At 45.4% G+C, this 19,516-nt stretch overlaps 1 protein-coding gene and 4 non-coding genes across 5 annotated transcripts; all 5 read left to right on the plus strand.

The window, feature by feature from the left end:
- The first annotated feature begins 200 nt into the window (after nucleotides 1-200).
- On the plus strand, nucleotides 201-18,134 carry LOC139389453 (non-SMC condensin I complex, subunit D2). The gene is made up of 32 exons (XM_071136221.1): nucleotides 201-286; nucleotides 648-767; nucleotides 867-942; nucleotides 1,055-1,113; nucleotides 1,240-1,415; nucleotides 1,991-2,136; nucleotides 2,271-2,398; nucleotides 2,553-2,676; nucleotides 2,867-3,014; nucleotides 3,211-3,408; nucleotides 4,110-4,244; nucleotides 4,326-4,413; nucleotides 5,021-5,207; nucleotides 5,414-5,532; nucleotides 6,153-6,368; nucleotides 6,510-6,684; nucleotides 7,130-7,214; nucleotides 7,387-7,523; nucleotides 9,174-9,306; nucleotides 10,448-10,523; nucleotides 10,611-10,859; nucleotides 11,024-11,193; nucleotides 11,867-11,978; nucleotides 12,062-12,185; nucleotides 12,312-12,467; nucleotides 14,214-14,391; nucleotides 15,954-16,048; nucleotides 16,368-16,448; nucleotides 16,807-16,990; nucleotides 17,179-17,347; nucleotides 17,474-17,596; nucleotides 17,855-18,134. The coding sequence occupies exons 2-32, from the start codon at nucleotides 650-652 to the stop codon at nucleotides 17,935-17,937; spliced, it is 4,248 nt and encodes a 1,415-aa protein (XP_070992322.1). The 5' UTR covers nucleotides 201-286; nucleotides 648-649; the 3' UTR covers nucleotides 17,938-18,134.
- Nucleotides 1,495-1,793, plus strand: LOC139406243 (small nucleolar RNA U85). The gene has a single exon (XR_011633964.1). It is a non-coding gene; the product is annotated as a small nucleolar RNA U85 (small nucleolar RNA).
- LOC139406242 (small nucleolar RNA U85) lies at nucleotides 3,529-3,833 on the plus strand. The gene has a single exon (XR_011633963.1). It is a non-coding gene; the product is annotated as a small nucleolar RNA U85 (small nucleolar RNA).
- LOC139406246 (small nucleolar RNA U85) lies at nucleotides 4,459-4,755 on the plus strand. The gene has a single exon (XR_011633966.1). It is a non-coding gene; the product is annotated as a small nucleolar RNA U85 (small nucleolar RNA).
- LOC139406247 (small nucleolar RNA U85) lies at nucleotides 7,591-7,895 on the plus strand. The gene has a single exon (XR_011633967.1). It is a non-coding gene; the product is annotated as a small nucleolar RNA U85 (small nucleolar RNA).
- Nucleotides 18,135-19,516: the final 1,382 nt, after the last annotated feature.

Below are 19,516 nucleotides of genomic sequence, written 5' to 3' on the forward strand. Positions count from 1 at the left end.
TTATCAGATTTACTGTACTTGATATTGCAATATTTGAGTTTGCAGTAATAAAGTATTAATAACATTGTAGCGTCAGTTATCCGCAGACAGATGGCGTAGTTTGTTCACGGAAGAGGGTCAGTGGGAGGAGGGGAGCGATGCTGATGACGTAGTCCTTTGGCGCGCTGCTGTTAAAAATTCAAAACCCTTCGCCACAAACCGTTTAGAGTAGAACCGTGCTGTTTCAATCTGTTCAACAGTTTCTAAAGATCCGAAATTGTGGCTAAGAGCGCTAAAAAAAATATTGGTAAGTTTGTTATACTTGGTTAACGTTACTTATGTTTGGACTTTTTCTTAGTTGTGAAATATAGCTAGTCAGTTAGTTGACTAAAATCAACGTTAAATACTGTAGCTATCTTAAAATAAATTAACGTAGCTAGCTAAAGTTATATTGTGGCTAACTAAGGTAGCTAACTAACGTTAACTAGTTCGCGAATAAATCGAAACAAACACGTAACTAATAGCTAGCTTTCTTTTGACCAAGTTAACTTTGTTAATAAATTAGTGTGATTGGGTCGTTTCTAGCTACATGGAATGAATTTACCTTACTATAATTAACGATACCTAGAATGTCAACCAGACGGCTAACACGTTTTTTTCGTGTATAGTGATGTCGTGGGACTTCTTTGTGCCTGTGTGCGTGGGTGACCTGGTGAAGACTGGGGGCATTAACCAGTACGTGGTTCAGGATGTCGTCTCCCCTAAACAACTGCCCTCCCATCTCAACAGTAAATATCCCATAGTTTGTTACAGACTTACAATTGTTAGACTATTGTCATCCTGAAATCTGACCAAGCAACTCCTTTACTATTCTATATATTTTCCAGGTTTCAAGGCTGCACTGAGAAGCCAGGGTCCATTGTGTATCCTGGAACACTTTGACACGGGTTACACTGTGCTGCAGTGAGTAGCTACATTTACCCAAATTATTGTATTTTTTATTTCTTAAACCTACCACAACTATGATGTGACTTCTCGAATTTTGACTCATGTTGCATTCTATTGTATGTCACAGGCATTGCCATAAAGTGGACATGAGTGTGAAAGAGGACACCCTGGAGTTACTCATACAAGGTCAGTGTTTGTGATGGTGTGTGTTGAAATGTCTTTCAACTTATACACATGATGGCATACTTGTGCCTGCTAGTGCTCACTATTCAGTCGAAGTCCTCATCCGTATTTCATTGCGTTCTCTATTAGTGGTGAGTGGCCTGTCCGTCTCCCTGCCCTCCCTCCTCCTCAACGCCTCACTCTCCGCCCCGGACCGCAAGGAGCAGCTCAATGCTGTCAAAATGAGTGTATTCCTCCTCTGCAAGCTCACAGAAATCCTGGAGAGTGACTCTTACAGGCAGAGTATCGTCACTGCACCCAGTAAGGTAGGTCCTTCTGCACCCAGTCATATTGGAATATGTAGTCTCATAGCATGCTCTATAGTCAATTAATACACCCACTAATGCCCAGTGATGAGATCATGGCAAGTATGAGCCTATCAGGCTGAGAGTGTGCTCCTTCCTCCTGATTGGTGGGTAATCTTGGCAGAGTGGTGAAGATTGGCTGCTCTGCTGTAAGGGCCCACCTATAGTAAACTAGCAGTCCTCCTCATCCTCTGCCCATCCCAGAGACATGGGAGAAGGCAGGACGGAGGCTGCTGAAATGCTTTGTGTTAGAATATGTTTCAGTTGGCATGGAGACACAACTCTTCGTTGATGGCCTTTGCTATGGCTATGACATTTTTCTTTGGTAATCTGAGGGCATTCAAAAACCACACCCAGATTTTTGTGACTGCTATGCATAGTGGCCTCATAAACAAGGAGTCACTCTAACTGCATAAGGATATTGTAACTGCATAAGGATAGTACAGTATACCCTTTCAGTCAATCTAGAATCTCAACCCTCCCGAGTCCTGTACTGTGTTGACAGTTTGAAGTGAACTTTCTGTCGACTCCCTCAGGGCAGTAAGAAGGGGAAGGCTGCAGGAGAAGGTCTACTACAGTGGGACTCTGAGAGGGAGACGGTGCTGCAGGCTCTAACACAGCTCCTTCAGCTGGACATCCGCTCCCTTTGGAGCCTCTCTTTGGTCGAGGAGGAGTTCATCAGGTGAGAGGGCCAGACTGTGGATGAGTGTGTGGGGCTGGAGGAAACATGGGTTTGTGGAGTTTCACTCTAGGTAGAGAACATAGTGAGCGATGAGCAGCAGTCTACAGGACTTACAGTATACTTTATGTCCTCAGCTGTGTGACATGCTGCTGCTATAAGCTCCTGGAGAACCCAACCATCAGCCACGTGAAGAACAAGCCCACCAGAGACGCCATCATTCACCTGCTGGGGGTGCAGGTCAAGAAATACAACCACCTTCTGGGTCAGTAACTCAACACCCCCAAACCACTGTTATTAGACAGCTCCATAGAACCTATACTGATGCATGCAAATGTTACTGCTCCACTGCCTTTGTATTAGTGGTATGGTGTTCAAGTGAAGCGTTGTACTGATGTCCTCTCTTTCTCCATCCACAGGTGCCAGTGTGAAGGTGATCCAGCTGCTGCAGCACTTTGAGCAGCTGTCGTCAGTGTGTGCCCAGGCGGTGTCTGTGTGGAGCACTGAGTATGGAGTCAAGGCTATTGTAGGAGAGGTCATGAGGTCAGTTGAAGAGATTACTTTCTGTATTGGTGTATAATTTACCGCTAGAATGTCTAAGGTCCTTGTGTCATGTCCTTTTTATCCCTGTTTATAAAGTGTTGCGAGAGAAACATATTAGCGACTTGAGTTGGAATGTGTATGACGTCTCTGTTCTGATGCCCTGTTTTCTATACTGAACCTCCTCTCTCAGGGAGATCGGTCAGAAGTCTAGTGAGGAGCTGGCCAGAGAGGGGTCAGGGGTCAAGGCCTTCTCCAGCTTCCTGTCTGAACTGGGCACCCTGGTCCCAGACACCATGATCCCCAACATTAGTGTGTTACTCACACACCTGGAGGGCGAGGTAACTCATACACCATGATCCATAACATCAGTGTGTTACTCACACACCTGGAGGGTGAGGTAACTCATACACCATGATCCCCAACATGAGGTTTTTTAGTACTACTTTTTCCCTTGAAATTGTGCTTCCTTTGATCAATCATTATGTCCTTAATAACTTGTCATTACTGAATGTTCAAACCTCTCTGTGCCTGCAGAGCCCTAGTTTGCGTGTGGCAGTGTGTGAAGTGTTGGGAGAGGTTCTGGTCAGGGTCCTGAGTGGAGATGGACTGGATGAGTCTGGCAGAGCTGACAGGGACCGCTTCATGGACACACTGCAGGAGCACCTCCACGACACACACTCCTACGTCAGGGCCCGAGTGCTGCAGGTTTACACGCGCATCGTCAACAGCAAGGTGCGAGTGTGTGTGCTTACATCTCTAAAAGTGTATCCCAAACAACTATGTTGATGTATGAAGCAAATTCCGGATGCTACTTGCACTGTTATGAAACTGCAGTATTATGTATTCACCAATGCCCAGTGATGAGATCATGGCAAGTATGAGCCAATCAGGCTGAGAGATTGTTCTCCTTCCTGTTGATTGGTGGGTAATCTTGGCAGTGTGGTGAAGATTGGCTGCTCTGCTGTAAGGGCCCACCTACAGTAAACTAGCAGTCCTCCTCATCCTCTGCCCATCCCAGAGACATGGGAGAAGGCAGGATGGAGGCTGCTGAAAGTCTTTGTGAGTGTGAGAATATGTTTCAATTGGCAAGGAGACACAACTCTTGGTTTATGGCCTTTGCAATGGCTATGAACATTTTCTTTGGTAATCTGAGGGCATTCAGAAATCTTAGTGACAGCTATGCAGTGGCCTCAACATTCAGTAAAGTCACCAACACTTCTGTGCTGGTTTGAAGTGAATTGTCCCTCAACATCATCCCTGTTTGATTGTCATTCTCAAGCCCCACAGAAATTATTTGAATTATTTTATTTACAGCAAAAACCTGACTATTTTGTTTTTGAAGGAAAGGCGACAAGGAGAGCATCACTTCCGCTGGGATTACAGAATGTTCCTGTAATGTCCTGTGTGATTTTTTCCCCCCCCACCACCACCAGGCTCTGCCCCTGAACAGGTACAGTGAAGTGATGGGGTTGGCAGTGGGAAGGCTGATGGACAAATCCATCAATGTGGTCAAGAGTGCCATCCAGCTACTGGCTGCCTTCATCGCGCACAACCCCTACAGCTGCAAGGTGCACGCACACACTCGAACAACCACTACTGTGAAGTACACACACAACACAGTGTCTTACAATTGTTTTTTTCATCTGTAGTTGAGCAGTGCTGACCTGAAGAAACCCCTGGAGAAGGAGATGGATAAACTCCGAGAGCTTAGAGAGAGACTGCAGGAAAACGCACCTGGTAAATTATACACACCCCACCTTTTATATTTATCTTTTCTATAATGCCCAATGATGAGACCAAGGCGAATGTGAGCCAACTGAAAGAGGGTTGGGATCTCTCGTCTCGATTTGGCCGGTAATCTTGGCAGTGTAGCGGAGATTGGCTGCTCTGCTGTAAGGGCCGGCCTACAGTGACTTGGCCCCACCCACATGCTTCTCCCGTTAAAGAAACACTGTAGAGAATAGTGGGAGGGTGCTGACAGTGTGACTGACGTGTGTTTGTCTGTATGTGTGAGGCATGGAGAACCTCTCCTCAATATTCAGTTGGCCTTGAGCGCTCTTCTTTGTTAATCTGAGGGCTTTGTAACAATAGAATTCATTCATTCTGAGCTTCTTCTGCCTCTTTTGTCCAAACTATATCATTAAAGGGAAACTCCACTCAAGCTCAATTTTATTTTTTCATTAATCCCCTGATACAGTCCCAAAAAATGTTTTTCATGTCAGCAGTCAAGTTTTGAAGATATTGGACTTTCGAGAAGCAGTGTCACCAGCCACATCATCATGATGCAAAATGATTTTAGTGTTGATTTCCCATTTAACCATATTCCTTTGGTCTCTCTGTCTAGTGGCAGTGATCAAGGCCTCCGAGCTGTGGGCCGCTATGGAGCCTGAGCTGCTCCTCACCGTCAGAGCGGAGCTGGAGCCCACCAGTGAGGGGGAACAGCAGGAGAGGGAGGAGGACGAGGTTGGAGAGGAGGACGACAGGGCCACCGCCGTACAGATCGCCCAGTTCCTCCGCGTCAACAAATACCGGTAAGTGGGGGGCTCGTTCTATTCATTCTATTTCTATCCATTTTATCCTATCCAATAGGCAAAATCAAATAACTTTGAAACACTGCCCACGTGACTAGATTTGTAACAAGTCAAGATCAACTGTTTATAGAAATGAGATACCAATTGGCATTCCAAGCTGAACTCTACAGTCATCACATAATAACTGATTGTTGTTTGTGTATCAGGAATGCAGTGCGTCTGTGTGTGCTAGCACACAGCCTGTTCCCAGAGTCTGAGATGTTCTCGTCTCTGACCACTCTCACCCCCGAGACTCTCTTGGACACACTGGCCCTGCTCTTCAAAGGTACTGAACTCTGTCTGTCAATCACATCACCAAGAATGTGTATTGGTTAAGTGTAGGAGATAGAAAGGGAGGGGGAAAAGTTAGCATTCTGAAAATGTTGGGTCATTTAGTGCATGCTCTTATCTAGAACCGACTTATAGTAAGTGCACTTTGAAAGAACCGCATAATACACGTCTAGTAAGTAAACTCTATTCAGAACTAACCAGCACTCTGCTGAAAGAGTCGTAATCACTCAATCAAAACACTTTCATATCAATTAAACAAATGATTCAGTACCAAGCCTTCAAAAACAAGTGGTGAAATCAGTGCTAGAATAAGAGTATGCTATAACCAATCAAAATGTAATTAAGGTCAATCTAGTGCTGTGGGCTTTCAGCAGTGTAGGAGGTGTAGTTTTGGATGACAGCAATACTGATGGGGTGGGTGAAAATGTTTTCTACTGGTGAATCACCCAAACCTAGCTCTAACACCTGAGAACTAACACTGGTCTTCATTTTAGACCACTATTTAGTTAAATCGTGTGGCCTGGAACAAATGTGTGCTCACACTGACAGGATTTAAGATGTTTGCCTCTGCTCTCATTGGAACATTTTTCTAATCTGACCTCTGTTCCTCCCCAGGTCCTGACCAGGACACCTCTGAGATCAGAGAGGACCTGCCTTCCACCCCCCAGAAGGAGAGAGCAGGGGATGGGGGGAAGGAAGGGGTGGAGGAGAGCGAGCTGAAGAAACAGGAGATGCTGTTGCAGTATCTGAAAGACACTGAGAGCTTTGCCCTGCAGGTGGAGAGAGCCATCGCTGTCATCAACACCATGCTCTACTGGAAGACTACCTCAGGTACAAACACACCTCATCTTACCTACACCTGCATTACCATACCTTTATCACCTGCACAGTCAACATCTCACCCCAATGACTCCATGCATGTGTTCTGAGACAATGTAATGTGTGGGGTATTGAGGAATGAATGTGTCTCAGTGGTCCAGGAGGCGGTGCAGTTCTGTGTGACAGTATGCGAGTTCAGTGTGGCGAACTCTCTGACTGGCGTGAGGAAGATGCTGCCTCTGGTCTGGTCTACTGACGCTGCCATTAAAGATGCTGTGGTGCAGGCCTACAGACGCCTCTACCTTAACCCCCAGGGAGACAACACCAGGTACGCTGTCACACCTTCAAACTTTCTATCAACCCCTCAGGTCCCTCGATCCCACTACCAATTTGCACCGCCTCCTGCGCGGTTTCAATTCTCGGGCTGCATTTATAGACATGCAATCCCATTCTGATCTTATTTTCACTAATTGGTCTTTTGACCGATCAGCTCTGAAATGATGTGAAAAAATTTGTGATTGGTCAAAAGACCAATTAGTGCCAAAACATTTAACAGAATTGGGCTGCCTGTGTGAAAACATCCTGTACTACATTTTCTGCTGTGCATTTGTTAATCTTGCTCCCACTAGCACATTGCTGCTGAAAGAGGTGCAGACTCGAGGTAGAAGTTGAGGTGGGAAATTGCACAATTGACCGTAGAACAATGTCTTGGAGCGACTTCATCAACCTTCAATGGGCTCTGCTCTGGTGCCTGACTCTCTCTCTCCTCTCAGGGCTAAAGCTCAGACTCTAGTGGACAGTCTGTCTGAACTGATGGTGGATGCCTCTCTGGGGACAATCCAGTGTCTGGAGGAGATAGTGAGTTTCTCTTATTAGTCTTTTATTATCCATCCTGTCATCAATATTACCCAGTGATTGTTAGCCCTTACTCTTTACTGATTACTCTCTAGCCATCCTGTCTTTCAGTAATTAACCCCATGCTCTCTCTCTCATCTAATCTGTTCCAACACCACCTCTCATGTCGTTCCAGGTCCAGGAGTTTTTTGGTGGTGGCAGCAGCCTGCAGTCCACGGTGGTGCAGGTTCTGTGGGAGAGGTTCACTGGCAAACGAGAGACCTCCAGCCTGCACAGACGAGCAGCAGTGCTGCTTCTGGGAATGGCTGCACGGTAAGGCCCACACACAAACACAAGTTCTAACTCCACACCTCTGTCTTTAAGTCCCCTTTGACTTCTTGCCCAATGATGAGACCAAGGCGAATGCGAGCCAACTGAACGAGAGAGTTGGGTTCTCCTTTGTCTTGATTGGCCGGTAATCTTGGCAGTGTAGCGAAGATTGGCTGCTCTGCTGTAAGGGCCGGCCTACAGTGACATGGCCCCACCCACATGTTTCTCCCGTTAAAGAGACACGGTAGAGAATAGTGGGAGGGTGCTGACAGTGTGACTGACGTGTGTTTGTCTGTATGCGTGAGGCAGGGAGAACCCCACCTCTCCTCAATATTCAGTTGTCCATGAGCGCTCTTCTTTGGTAATCTGAGGGCTTCTACACCTGTCTTTCGGAGGGGTTGAGTTAAAAGTGAAAGTAACATTTATGTTGGCCTTGTGGCCATTTTACTAATATCTTAATCTCTTGATCTTTGTTTAATATGAGACTGATCCAAGTCCAGTTTTGCTGTTAACCTCCCATTGACAATGTTCCCTTATTGACGTATGGTAAACTGTTTCTAGGTCTGTACCTATTGGCAACTCCTACCTGTGGTGCTTGGCTTTGTCTCAACAGTCTGGCATTGGTTAATTTGTCCACTGAACCTCATTAAGGCGCCTGCATGCTTCCCATCTGTAACACTTCAGAAGACGTGCATATATTATTACATCTTGTGACATGTTTATTTTAGACTTAGGTTTTTTCAGTTCGGGGGCACCAAGTCTACACCCCTTTGTCGGTGATTGGTCAACAGTAGGGATTCTTCAATAGTCTGTCATTCAGCGAGAGACGACTCGTTTTCGTGCATGTTTTTTCATTGAGAAATACTGCCGAAAACATCTTAGTTGCAAAAACAAAAAAAATGATATCCTGAGCATAAACGTGAACTCTGTCATTAATTTCTATCTTAGATTAATTCAGACTATTTTGAGGAAGTGTACTGGCTACGCTGTCTCAAAATGGACAAACAGTACTATTGACTCTTTTTTTCGTCGTTAAAGGTAATGTCTTTTAAGAGTATGCTAGCATACTCATTTGGTTAGCTGAACTGAAGCATGCTGGCGCCTTTAGTCTGTCAGTAGGAGCACAGCAGAGTACACAGACTTCTCTCCATTGAGTCTAAGTCACGACCACACACATCTGGGCTCACCGCCAGGGTTTTCAATGAAGAACAAGCGTTTTAAACACACATTCTGTCTCCTTCAAAGACAGCCACTGCCGGTGGAGGGGTGAGGGGGACTATCTGCAGTCCACCCACACTGTAATGGACAATACCGTGCCTCCTCTCTTTCCGTAACCTGTTGAATCCTCCCCTCACTTCCTCTAACCCTCCCTCCTACACACAATCCCCCGTAGACTGTGTGTTCTGCGCAGGGCCCGAGCACCAATGAGATGATTAATTAATCTGGAGCCTGGGCATAATTTAAATGACGTAGCCTACTACTCTGTTGTGTGTAGACATGGCAGTATGTACATTTACTGATAAGAACATTTGTGCACCCCACACTAAAGTTGCTGTGTAATAGCGTGTTTGTATGTGTGTTCTTGTATCAGATTAGATGTGGCATTTTAGATTATTCAGTGTGACTAATGTAATTGTGTGTTTCTCTGTGTAGAGCGGAGAGGGAGGTGGTCCTCAGTAACCTGGACACTCTGTGCTCTGTGGCTCTAGGAGAGAAGTTGACTGAAGACTTCTTACTGGCCAGAGACTCAGTTATCACCATCTGTAACATCACTGACCATGTCAGGGTAAGAACCCACACGTAGATTCCCGGCCTAGACTTTCTAGAGGTCTAGGGCTGTCCCAGACAAAAATAAATACTATCTTGGTTGACCAAAAGTCACATAACTATACTGAACAAAAATATAAACATGTAAAGTGTTGGTCCCATTTTTCATGAGCTGAAATAAAAGATCCCGACACATCTAGCTTCTTTACCTGTGGGATCGTCTGAGGGGGAGGCTGGATGCTGAGCAGTATTTCTGTTTTTAATTGTGTGGGAAAATGTATTCTGATTGGCTGGGCCTGGCTCCGTAGTGCGTGGACCCAGGCCCACCCATCATGACTGCACCTCTGCCCAGTCCTATTAGATTTCAATATTTTCTGCCTGTTTGGAACTGTGTAAACAACTTCAAATTTAGTCTGTTCTAACAAAAATCTACATCCTTTATTACAGCAAAGATTAAAAACAGCCACATTTGAAGTTGCTTTATCTGCCATTCTGTGGCTGTTAGAGGCTTGGTGCTCACGGAATCAGTAGGCTATTAAACACTCAAACTGGCAACAAACAGGATCTGTTTTATTTCTGTAGAAATTGATGATTTATAAAGCCAGGGACGTTTTAACAGTTATGCTATGGATTATATATCTACGTTAGTTTCCTCAAGTTTCTTAGACAATTAAGGCTAGGGCTATTTTCTCTTCTCCTTACTCTGCTTCTGCCGCATTGTTCGCAACAACAATATGCTGGTTAACTTAGCTATTATGCACATAGCAACATAAAGGGAAAGGCGCCAATTCAGTGGCGCACTGAAGATTACGTTTCAGAACCGCGGACAGCGCCTTCTCCCGCTATCCATCGTGTGAGAAACTGCATTTGTTCTAAAATAATGTTTATTACTGTTGCACCATTTTCTTACAAAATATAATCACTTACAAGTTCAGTAGCTCATGTCTTAGAGTGATGAACTGTGCCATCCCCGTGGCCTCTGCAATGGATTAGTCCACTGAGACAGGTGGGAATCAGACAGGAACTTTTTTTTTTTTAACTGCTTGACTAAAATCTGTCAACCAACAGCCTGAACTAAACAATCTACCAGGTGACGAAATGGGGTCAGCCCTATAGAGTTTGAATTGTGTAAAGTGATTGAGTTGAATTGTCCCCCCCAGCAATGCAAAGGAGCTCCATTCAGACTGCCTCAGGACAACCAGCTCTTTACCTGCCTCACACAAGCCATCGCTGAAGGTGTGTACACACTGTCTCTTGAGTGGAAGAATGTAGTGTCTCTGCCCCTGACTCTCTTAACTGACTGTCTGTCTGGTCCCGCCCCAGGTGTGGTGATGGCGGACCCTCATTGGCAGAGCTTCATGGAGCAGGCTGTCCGTCTGCTGTACTTCCTGTCCGAGTCCCCAGACCAGCTCTGCTCCCGCCTCCTCCAGCGCTGCTCTCGTCTGCTATTGGACCAGATTGCGGAGGGCGGGGAGATGTTAGCAAACAAGGATGTCAGCCAGTTGCCAGCAAACAAGGATGTCAGCCAGTTGCCGGGTGCATCTCAGGACCCTGAGGAGCAGGGAGAACAAGGTGAGAGACAGAGTGGATATTTATTTTAAAAGTTGGTGCACTCTGGTAAAACAAAGTAGTAGATAGATGACTTTCTCCAGTTCTCTTTCACTGTGCCTAGTATTATGATGACCAGTACTTTGTATTGGTACTTCATGATCAGTACGGTGTTCCTGTCCTTCTAGTTCCTGCGGTGAGCTGCGTGTCCCTGGCCCAGCTGCTGTCTCTGTGTGGCTGCGTGGCGTTCTGGCAGGTGTCCCACCTGGAGCGCAGCGTCAGCACTGAGCTGCGGAGGAGGAGAGGAGAGACAGAAGAGAGGGAGGAGAAGGCGAAGGTACCCTCTCGTAAGGCCAAGGTCAGTCTGGACATGGAGGAATTTAATTATTTTATTTTACCTTTATTTAACTGGGCAAGTCAGTTAAGAACAAATTCTTATTTTCAATGACTGCCTAGGAACAGTGGGTTAACTGCCTGTTCAGGTGCAGAGCGACCTTGTCAGCTCGGGGATATGAACTTGCAACCTTTCGGTTACTAGTCCAACGCTCTAACCACTAGGCTACCCTGCCGCCCTGAGAACACAATGATGTCCAGTATTTTTAGGAAATCCAAACCAATGATGCAATAATTCACATAATGGTCATAATTAGGATACTGCAAACCTAGTGGTAATGAGACTGCTGGGATATACACATGTTCTGTGTTTAAGGAGCTTTTACTATTTGTGTCAAATTGATTCTCATTGCATTTCATAAACCAAATGTTATCAGAAAAGGATGTTGATGAGTCTCCTGGTGAGCAGGATTGTCTTGCCAATCAGTGACTTTTCTCCCTGGGAAACGCTTGATGAGTTTAATTTTGGTCACGCAACACGGTGATTGACAGGTCTTGATGATTCTTCCCAACAGGGGGCTAAATTCAACAGCTAACTTCTTCCTAATTACTCTTTTAGATTAAATCACTAACTTTTCAGTAGACTAGACATGAACAGGGAGTTCTTAATCAACTGTCATGATCCATGTTTCCCACAGCAAGCGGCCAATGACAGTTCTGTGGAGGAAGAACTTGGGTTGATGGGTGCTTCTGCTGAGGACACCGAGGCAGAGCTGATCAGGAAGATCTGTGAGACTGAGCTGCTGGCTGGTAAGAAAGGCATAACTTTTTCAAAACTGTCATTTTTCCTGGTGTGATTTAATTGCCTTGACAACCACATCTCCTCCCCCCAGAGGAGAACCTGTTGTGCTCGTTCCTGCCCCTGTTGGTGAGGGTGTGTAGTTCCCCAGGGAGATACTGCCACCCCCAGCTCACCACCGCTGCCTGCCTGGCCCTCTCACAGTACATGATGATCAGGTCAGACTACATTGTTTTTCTATAATTTTCCTTTGTGTGGTGTGTGTCTGTCAACCTCTATCCCCTCTCCTGCTGTCAACCTCTATCCCCTCTCCTGCTGTCAACCTGTCCCCTCTACTCTGTCAGTCCGTCAGTGTGTGAGGAGCACATCCGTCTCCTGTTCACGGTGCTGGAGCGCTCCTCTCTGCCAGTCGTCAGGGCCAACGCCATCATCGGCCTGGGAGACCTCACCGTCCGCTTCCCCAACATCCTGGAGCCCTGGACCCAGAACCTCTATACCAGGTAATCCAAACACCTGGACCCAGATCCTCTATACCAGGTAATCCAAACACCTGGACCCAGAACCTCTGTACCAGGTAATCCAAACACCTGGACCCAGAACCTCTGTACCAGGTAATCCAAACACCTGGACCCAGAACCTCTGTACCAGGTAATCCAAACACCTGGACCCAGAACCTCTGTACCAGGTAATCCAAACACCAGGACCCAGAACCTCTGTACCAGGTGTGCACCCCCCACAAGCCACTGTCATTCAGTGACTAAATATTAACCAAGCAGCTAATAGAACTTGTTTAGAATATGGAAGGAGCAAACAAGCACATCTTTATTTAATTACCCAGCTGTTTGTACTATGGATTGTGTGTCTTTTTTAATTTAGGTAAACGTGGCTATTAGATGAGGATGGCTGAGGGCTTCAAGCTCGTTCCATATCTGGTTGTCTGCTAATGTTGCTTCAGGCGCCCCCGTCCTGCTGCTGCAGTCTACTGAACCAGTTTATCGAAAACCTATTTCCATATGTTCAGAACAGGAAAAAACCAATAGGAAGCATTGTAAAATGCTGTCATGTCCTCCACTAGCATTCTTGACCTCTGCTATAGCATGACAGTACATTGTACTGTGCTCTTCAGAACTCCAACCTCTCTTCTGGACTGTGGCAACCATGGGCTGCTCGCTCGTGCATTCAAATAAAATTTGAGCAGAAAGGCCTAGAACAGCTTGAAGGTTCTGATTGTGTCCAGAACTACTTGGTGGTATAATTATACAATGAGTAGATCGGAGGGAGAAGGGGGATAATTTCAGGTAATGCCATATGTTATACTCCGTAGGAAGGATGGGGACTTCATTGAAGAAAGCTTAATGATGATTGCTGGTTGTTCCTCCCACATTGAGATGCACTGAAGCCATACCCCTTCCCCATTAAGTTTAATTACAATTCGTTATCTCTTCATTCCACTAGTTCTGTTTGTCTTTGTATAGTGCTAATTATGATGCTTGGTTATTCTTACGTTTGAGGTGTTTCAGATGAATAGTGTTTTCCAGGCTTTTCACTATGAACACTAATCCCCAGGTTTTTCCTCATGGTAAGTGTTTTGTAGCGGTCAGTAATTGTCTCCCACACACCTCCATTGTGTTGGGTCTCCTCAAAGACAGACAGCCCTCCCTGGGAGAGGACTGATAAGGGTATTAAACATGATTTTTACTCTAATGGTAATGCACTGTTTTACAGGCATAGTTAATTATACTGAAGCTGTGGCTTATGACCATCTACTGTATAGCAGACTACACACCCGGCGAGTCTGGTTCCTCTGCAAAACGTCCTAATCCACGGCAGGAGGAGAAGTTGCATATTGTTTTTTTTTCCCACCTGGCCTCAAATCCCTTCCCAGTGTATGTGGTTAATTAATTCCCCTGTTTAGAACAATGGAGGCCAGGGAGACCCTGCAGTCATTTTGTGTCAGAGCTTCCTCGGGGTAGAGGCCTTCTGTACCTCCCACACGTACATCTGAAATGACTGCATAGCAGAGGATTATGGTCAATGCCAGTCAGGGGTATTGGCATCGAAGCCTCCAGGTCCAATGTATAGCTGGTCGTATTTTCACCCAGGTAGTCGATTGCTTCATGTCATGTCATTGATTAGCCAGTCTCTCTCTTACATGGTATCCCAGCTGATCCTGATTAGAGCAGAAACCTGCATGCCATTTAAATGTTGTTTCTTCATCATAACATGTCCCTATCTCCCCTGCCTAGGCTGAGTGACGAGAACCCGGCGGTGAGGCAGACTGCGGTGACTGTTCTGACCCAACTAGTGCTGAAGGATGTGCTCAAGGTCAAAGGTCAGGTCAGCGAGGTGGCTGTGCTGCTCATCGACCCCCAGACACACATCGCCAGCCTCGCACTCAACTTCTTCAACGAGCTCGCCTCCAAGGTACACACAGTATTATTTCCAGGCATTTCTATTTGATTGGGATATACAGTGCCTTCGGGAAATATTCAGACCCTTTTGACTTTTTCTACACTTTATGTTACAGGCTTATTTGAAAATGTTCATTGTTTTATCCAATCTACACACCATACTCCATAATGACAAAAGCAAAAACAGTGTTTTTATTTGACACCTTATTTACATAAGTATTCAGACCCTTTGCTATGAGACTTGAAATTGAGCTCAGGTGCGTCCTGTTTCCATTGATCAGCCTTGATGTTTCTACAACTTGATTGGAGTCCACCTGTGGTAAATTCAATTGATTGGATATGATTTGGAGAGGGGTACACCTGTCTACATAAGGTCCCACAGTTGACAGTGCATGTCAGAGCAGAGGTTGAAGGAATTGTCCATAGAGCTCTGAGACAGGATTGTGTTCGAGGCACAGATCTGGGGAAGGGTACCAAAAACTTTATGCAGCATTTAACGTCCCCAAGAACAGTGCCCTCCATTCTTAAATAGAAGAAGTTTGGAACCACTAAGACTCTTCCTAGAACTGGCCGCCCAGCAAAACTGAGCAAGTGGTGGTGAAGGACCTTGTTCAGGGAGGTGACCAAGAACCTGATGGTCACTCTGACAGAGCTCTAGAGTTCCTCTGTGGAGATAGGAGAATCTTCCAGAAGGACAACCACATCTGCAGCACTCCACCAATCAGGCCTTTATGGTAGTGGCCAGACGGAAGCCACTCCTCAGTAAAAGGCACATGACAGCCCACTTGGAGTTTGCCAAACGGCACCTAAAGGACTCTGACCATGAGAAACAAGATTCTCTGTTCTGATGAAATCAAGATTGAACACTCTGGCCTGAATGCCAAGTGTTATGTCTGGAGGAAACCTGCCACCATCCCTACGGTGACACATAGTGGCAGCAGTATTTTTTTCAATGGCAGGGACTGGGAAACTAGTAAGGATCGAGATGAATAGCGCAATGTAGAGAGATCCTTGATGAAAACCTGCTCAGGACGAGTCTCTGAATGTCCTTGAGTGGCCCAGCCAGAGCCCGGACTTGAACCCAATCGAACATCTCTGGAGAGACCTGAAAATAGCTGTGCAGCAACACTCCCCATCCACCCTGACAGAGCTTGAGAGGATATGCAGAGAAGAATGGGAGAAACTGCCCAAATACAGGTGTGCCAAGCTTGTAGCGTCATACCCAAGAAGACTCAAGGCTGTAATCTCTTCCAAAGGTGCTTCAACAAAGTACTGAGTAAAGTGTCTGAATACTTATGTAAACGTCCTATTTCAGGTTTTTATTTTTAACAAATTAGCAAACATTTCTAAACCTGTTTTTGCTTTGTTGTTTTGGGGGTATTGTGTGTAATTAGGAGGGGGAAACAATTTAATCAAATTTAGAATAAGGCTGGAACGTAACAAAATGCTGAAAAAGTCAACGGAATACTTTCCGAATGCACTGTAAATCGGAGTTGGTGTATTGGTGAACTTTTTACATAGACTGAGGGTCATGGATCCTCCAATGTTCTAAACCACAGTGGCCTCTCCTCCCAGGACAATGCCATCTACAACCTGCTCCCAGACATCATCAGCAGACTGTCAGACCCAGAGAGAGCCATGAACGAGGAAGACTTCCACACCATCATGAAGTGAGTGGTGTCCACACTGAGCTGTGTGCCTCTTCTGCTCTCACTGTGTATATTGTGTTGTGATCAGTATTGTGTGTCTTGCAGGGAGTTATTCAAATACCCGCGAGCTTTAATAATCTAAGGGCTACTTAATCTGTGTCTGTTGCCCACTGTGTTCTCTCCCAGGCTTTACACACTCTGGATGACTTGGCATGCTGGGGTCACATTGTGACTCTGGTTTGAAACCTGTTGTGCTGAATAACATGGAAATGGGATGCTAATATGTGAGTGGTGTTTTAATGCCTTATTTTAATGTTTCCCTCTTTGTCTCTGTTTTCAGGCAGCTGTTTTCCTACATCACTAAGGAGAGACAGACTGAGTCTCTGGTGGAGAAGCTGTGTCAGCGCTTCAGGACAGCAAAGTGAGCAGCCCGTCTTCCCCTCGCTCTTCCTTCCTATCTCCTAATTTCTGTTCTCCCACTCCATGTCATAACGGCTGGCATTAGTTCCTCTCAGTCTCAGGAGTATTCGAGGCCTGGGTCGTCTGTTCAGCGAACGCAGGGCCAACTCTTTCCCTCTTTCTGGCTCGTCATTCAAAGCACAGACCTCCATAGAAAGGGCATTTTAGATTAAGCCACAGACAGACAGTGAATCATCGAGACCATGGGCGGAGAATGATTTCTTCAAATGTCAGGTCAGGCGTCCTCTGTTCTTGAAATACTATTTGTTGTAAGTGAATAATCAAATTTCCTCACCCCCTCCCCCCCATTCTCTCTCCAGGACTGAGCGTCAGTGGTGTGACCTGGCCGTGTCTCTGTCTCTGCTGTCTATGTGTGAGCGAGGGCTGAAGAGGCTCCAGGAGTGTTGGGAGTGTTACAGTGACAAGCTGACTGAGACAGGAGTCTACCAGCCTCTCCTCTCCATCACTGCTAAGCTACGCCGAGGAGCCAAGCCACAGCTCAAGGTACAGATCAAACCACCTAAGAAAGCCCTTATCCCCCCCACCCCCGAATTCAGATATACATAACAAACTTGGGACAAGTGAGAGACTATAGACTATCCTGACTCTTTCTGACTATCCAGACTGATTTCTTGACTGTGCCTCTAAATGAATACACATGCTGGGTCTTATTCTGATTCTTCTGTCCCCAGGTCCAGGTGGAAGAGTTTGAGAAGCGTCTGACAGCGGTTCACACCCGGGGGCTGGAGAACGTAGAGAGCCCTGAGATGGAGACAAAACGGCCTGAGGGAGCTGGATCCAGCCAGAACACCACTCACACGCCACTACCCAACAAGGGACGGGGTGGCAGGCCCAAGAGAGGTGAGCGTACACACGTGTAGTGCCTTTTCTGGTAGACAGTGAATTTTCCCTCCTGAATATATTTATTTTTGCCTATTATATAGACTTTAGCTAATGTTCCATGATTTTCTTTCTCTCCCCTCAAAGGTCAAGCCAGGCCCTCTGTATCCAGTTGCCATGACGATAGCTTTGTGACCCCTAAACCAACCCGGAAGTCCTCCAAGAAAGCTGTTATCACCTTCAGCAGTGACGAAGAGGAGGAGGAAGAAGGTATTTGTACTGTTAGAAAGTGCAATCTGTTTTAGTCTGAGTTTTGGCAGTGCTTTTCAGTTAAAGTGATGGAAAGCATTTAAACTGATTCATGCTCTCAGTAGATTGTTGGTGCTGGCTTCCCAGGATGGTGTCATGAAGTACATTTGAGCCCAGTGAATGAAATTACATTTATTTTAATCTTTGCAATTTCATAGGAACAAATCTGGTTAGTTGTTGCTTGTTATATGTTACTGATGTTTGTTTTTACCCAATCAGATGCTGTCATGGCAGAGAGTGAGACACCAAAGGTGACCACACCCATCGCCCGCACCTCTCGACGTGCTCGTCTCCGACACTGATCCCTCTCTTCCTCTGCTTTTAGTTTGTATGTCACATGTTCTGTTGTTTTTGTCATCTTTTTAAGTCATGTTTTTTAATTTTTAAAATAACTTTATCTTTTTAATGTAGCTCTAGTCAGTACTAAATACTTTAAATACTCATATTTTTTTGTAGCTGAATCAAGACTTTTAATAAACCTTTGGTGTTAACCACACAACCGCTGTCATCCGTGTGTGTGTTTGCAAGTGGAGTCAGATTTATGCCCTCATTACAAGGAGTATTGAATGCCCTTCTCTTGCATTATGTGTTTGGTCAGTGAAATAGTGTGTGTTCAGGTTGGACTGTCCCAGCTTGGCTAGACACGGTTGCTACCATTCGTACTCCTTCACTCTCTCCTCCATGGTCCTATTTCTGCCAGTTTGAAATATTCTGTAATCCCACCTGTTGGAAGTTATTAAACCTGTTAACCTAAATCCTCCTGAGACCCAGCAGTTAATTTTATTCCTCTAGTGGACATTTAGATCTTGTTCCGTATCTGAGGCCATACAAGCCGTTTTTATTAAGTCCTGTTTGAGAAGACATTGGGCTTTTCAATTATATCACGTGTGGGGGTGTATATCATATTTACGTTTTGACCACTAAAGAGGACAATTTTGCACTTACAATAAAATACTTTAAACTTTTCTTAGTAACATGCTTTTTCACCCCCCACACACTTGTGTTAAAAACATTTAAACAATGTATCCCAAACTTTTTTCCCGGGTCTCACCTGGTATATGATGTGCCTGACACCTGAACAAAATGGTAGCATGTTATTTTACACTTATTTTAGACTTCACTCCCTATTTCTTCCTGACACTTGCTCCATCTCTGCTCCTCAATACCTCCTGATATCGCCACGGTCTTCCCCTCTCCCACACACCTCTTCCCTCCTGTTCCATGCTTTTTCTCTGCCCGTTACGTTCCTCGGTCGCTCTCCTCACTGACTTCTTCATGTCTTGTAGCTTCACCCACCCCTCTTTTGTAGCTAATGTCTTCCCCCTCGCCCACTCTACCTCCCACTAGCTCTCTCTCCTTTTAATTGACACAGGAGTGCACTTCTGTAAAGGTAAAAAAAAACACCCTTTGACTTCAGACTAACAATGTAAAGTTTGGGTTTATAAACTCTGCATTGGCAGTCTGACAGACATTTTGTTGGATGACAACTCCTGAATATATTGTGAGAAACTAAAGATGCATGAAAATAAACTACTTCGATTTCAGCGACTGGTGAGTGATGGTGGCTGGTTTCTGTGGGGCGTGTCTAATCCAACCTCACTTATTAGTAGCTCAATGGATTCCTGTCCAGTTTTTCCCCTAGAGGTTCCCAATTTCCTGAAATGGAACCCCTAGGGAAAACGAGGTCAACCCTGGAACACTTAGATATTAATGCAGAGATAACTGAGAGTGGCCTCAACTGGTGTGACCAAGACAAACACCTGTACTAAGTGATATGGAAGATGTTTTTAGGAGACAAGGGCTTGTCAAACTGTTTCATGATTTGTATTCATTATACTGTAAAAGAGGTTTACTGGAGAATGTTGCTGAATTCGCAAATCC

The sequence above is a fragment of the Oncorhynchus clarkii genome, chromosome 3 (assembly GCF_045791955.1).
Source record: "Oncorhynchus clarkii lewisi isolate Uvic-CL-2024 chromosome 3, UVic_Ocla_1.0, whole genome shotgun sequence".
Lineage (NCBI taxonomy): Eukaryota > Metazoa > Chordata > Actinopteri > Salmoniformes > Salmonidae > Oncorhynchus > Oncorhynchus clarkii.

Bases quoted from the DNA above. Each gene is read 5' to 3' on its own strand.
- LOC139389453 (XM_071136221.1), top strand. From the start codon at position 650: ATGTCGTGGGACTTCTTTGTGCCTGTGTGCGTGGGTGACCTGGTGAAG. The intron at 12,468-14,213 runs GTAATCCAAACA...TCCCCTGCCTAG, and splicing joins ACCCAGAACCTCTATACCAG to GCTGAGTGACGAGAACCCGG. The intron at 16,049-16,367 runs GTGAGTGGTGTC...CTCTGTTTTCAG, and splicing joins GACTTCCACACCATCATGAA to GCAGCTGTTTTCCTACATCA.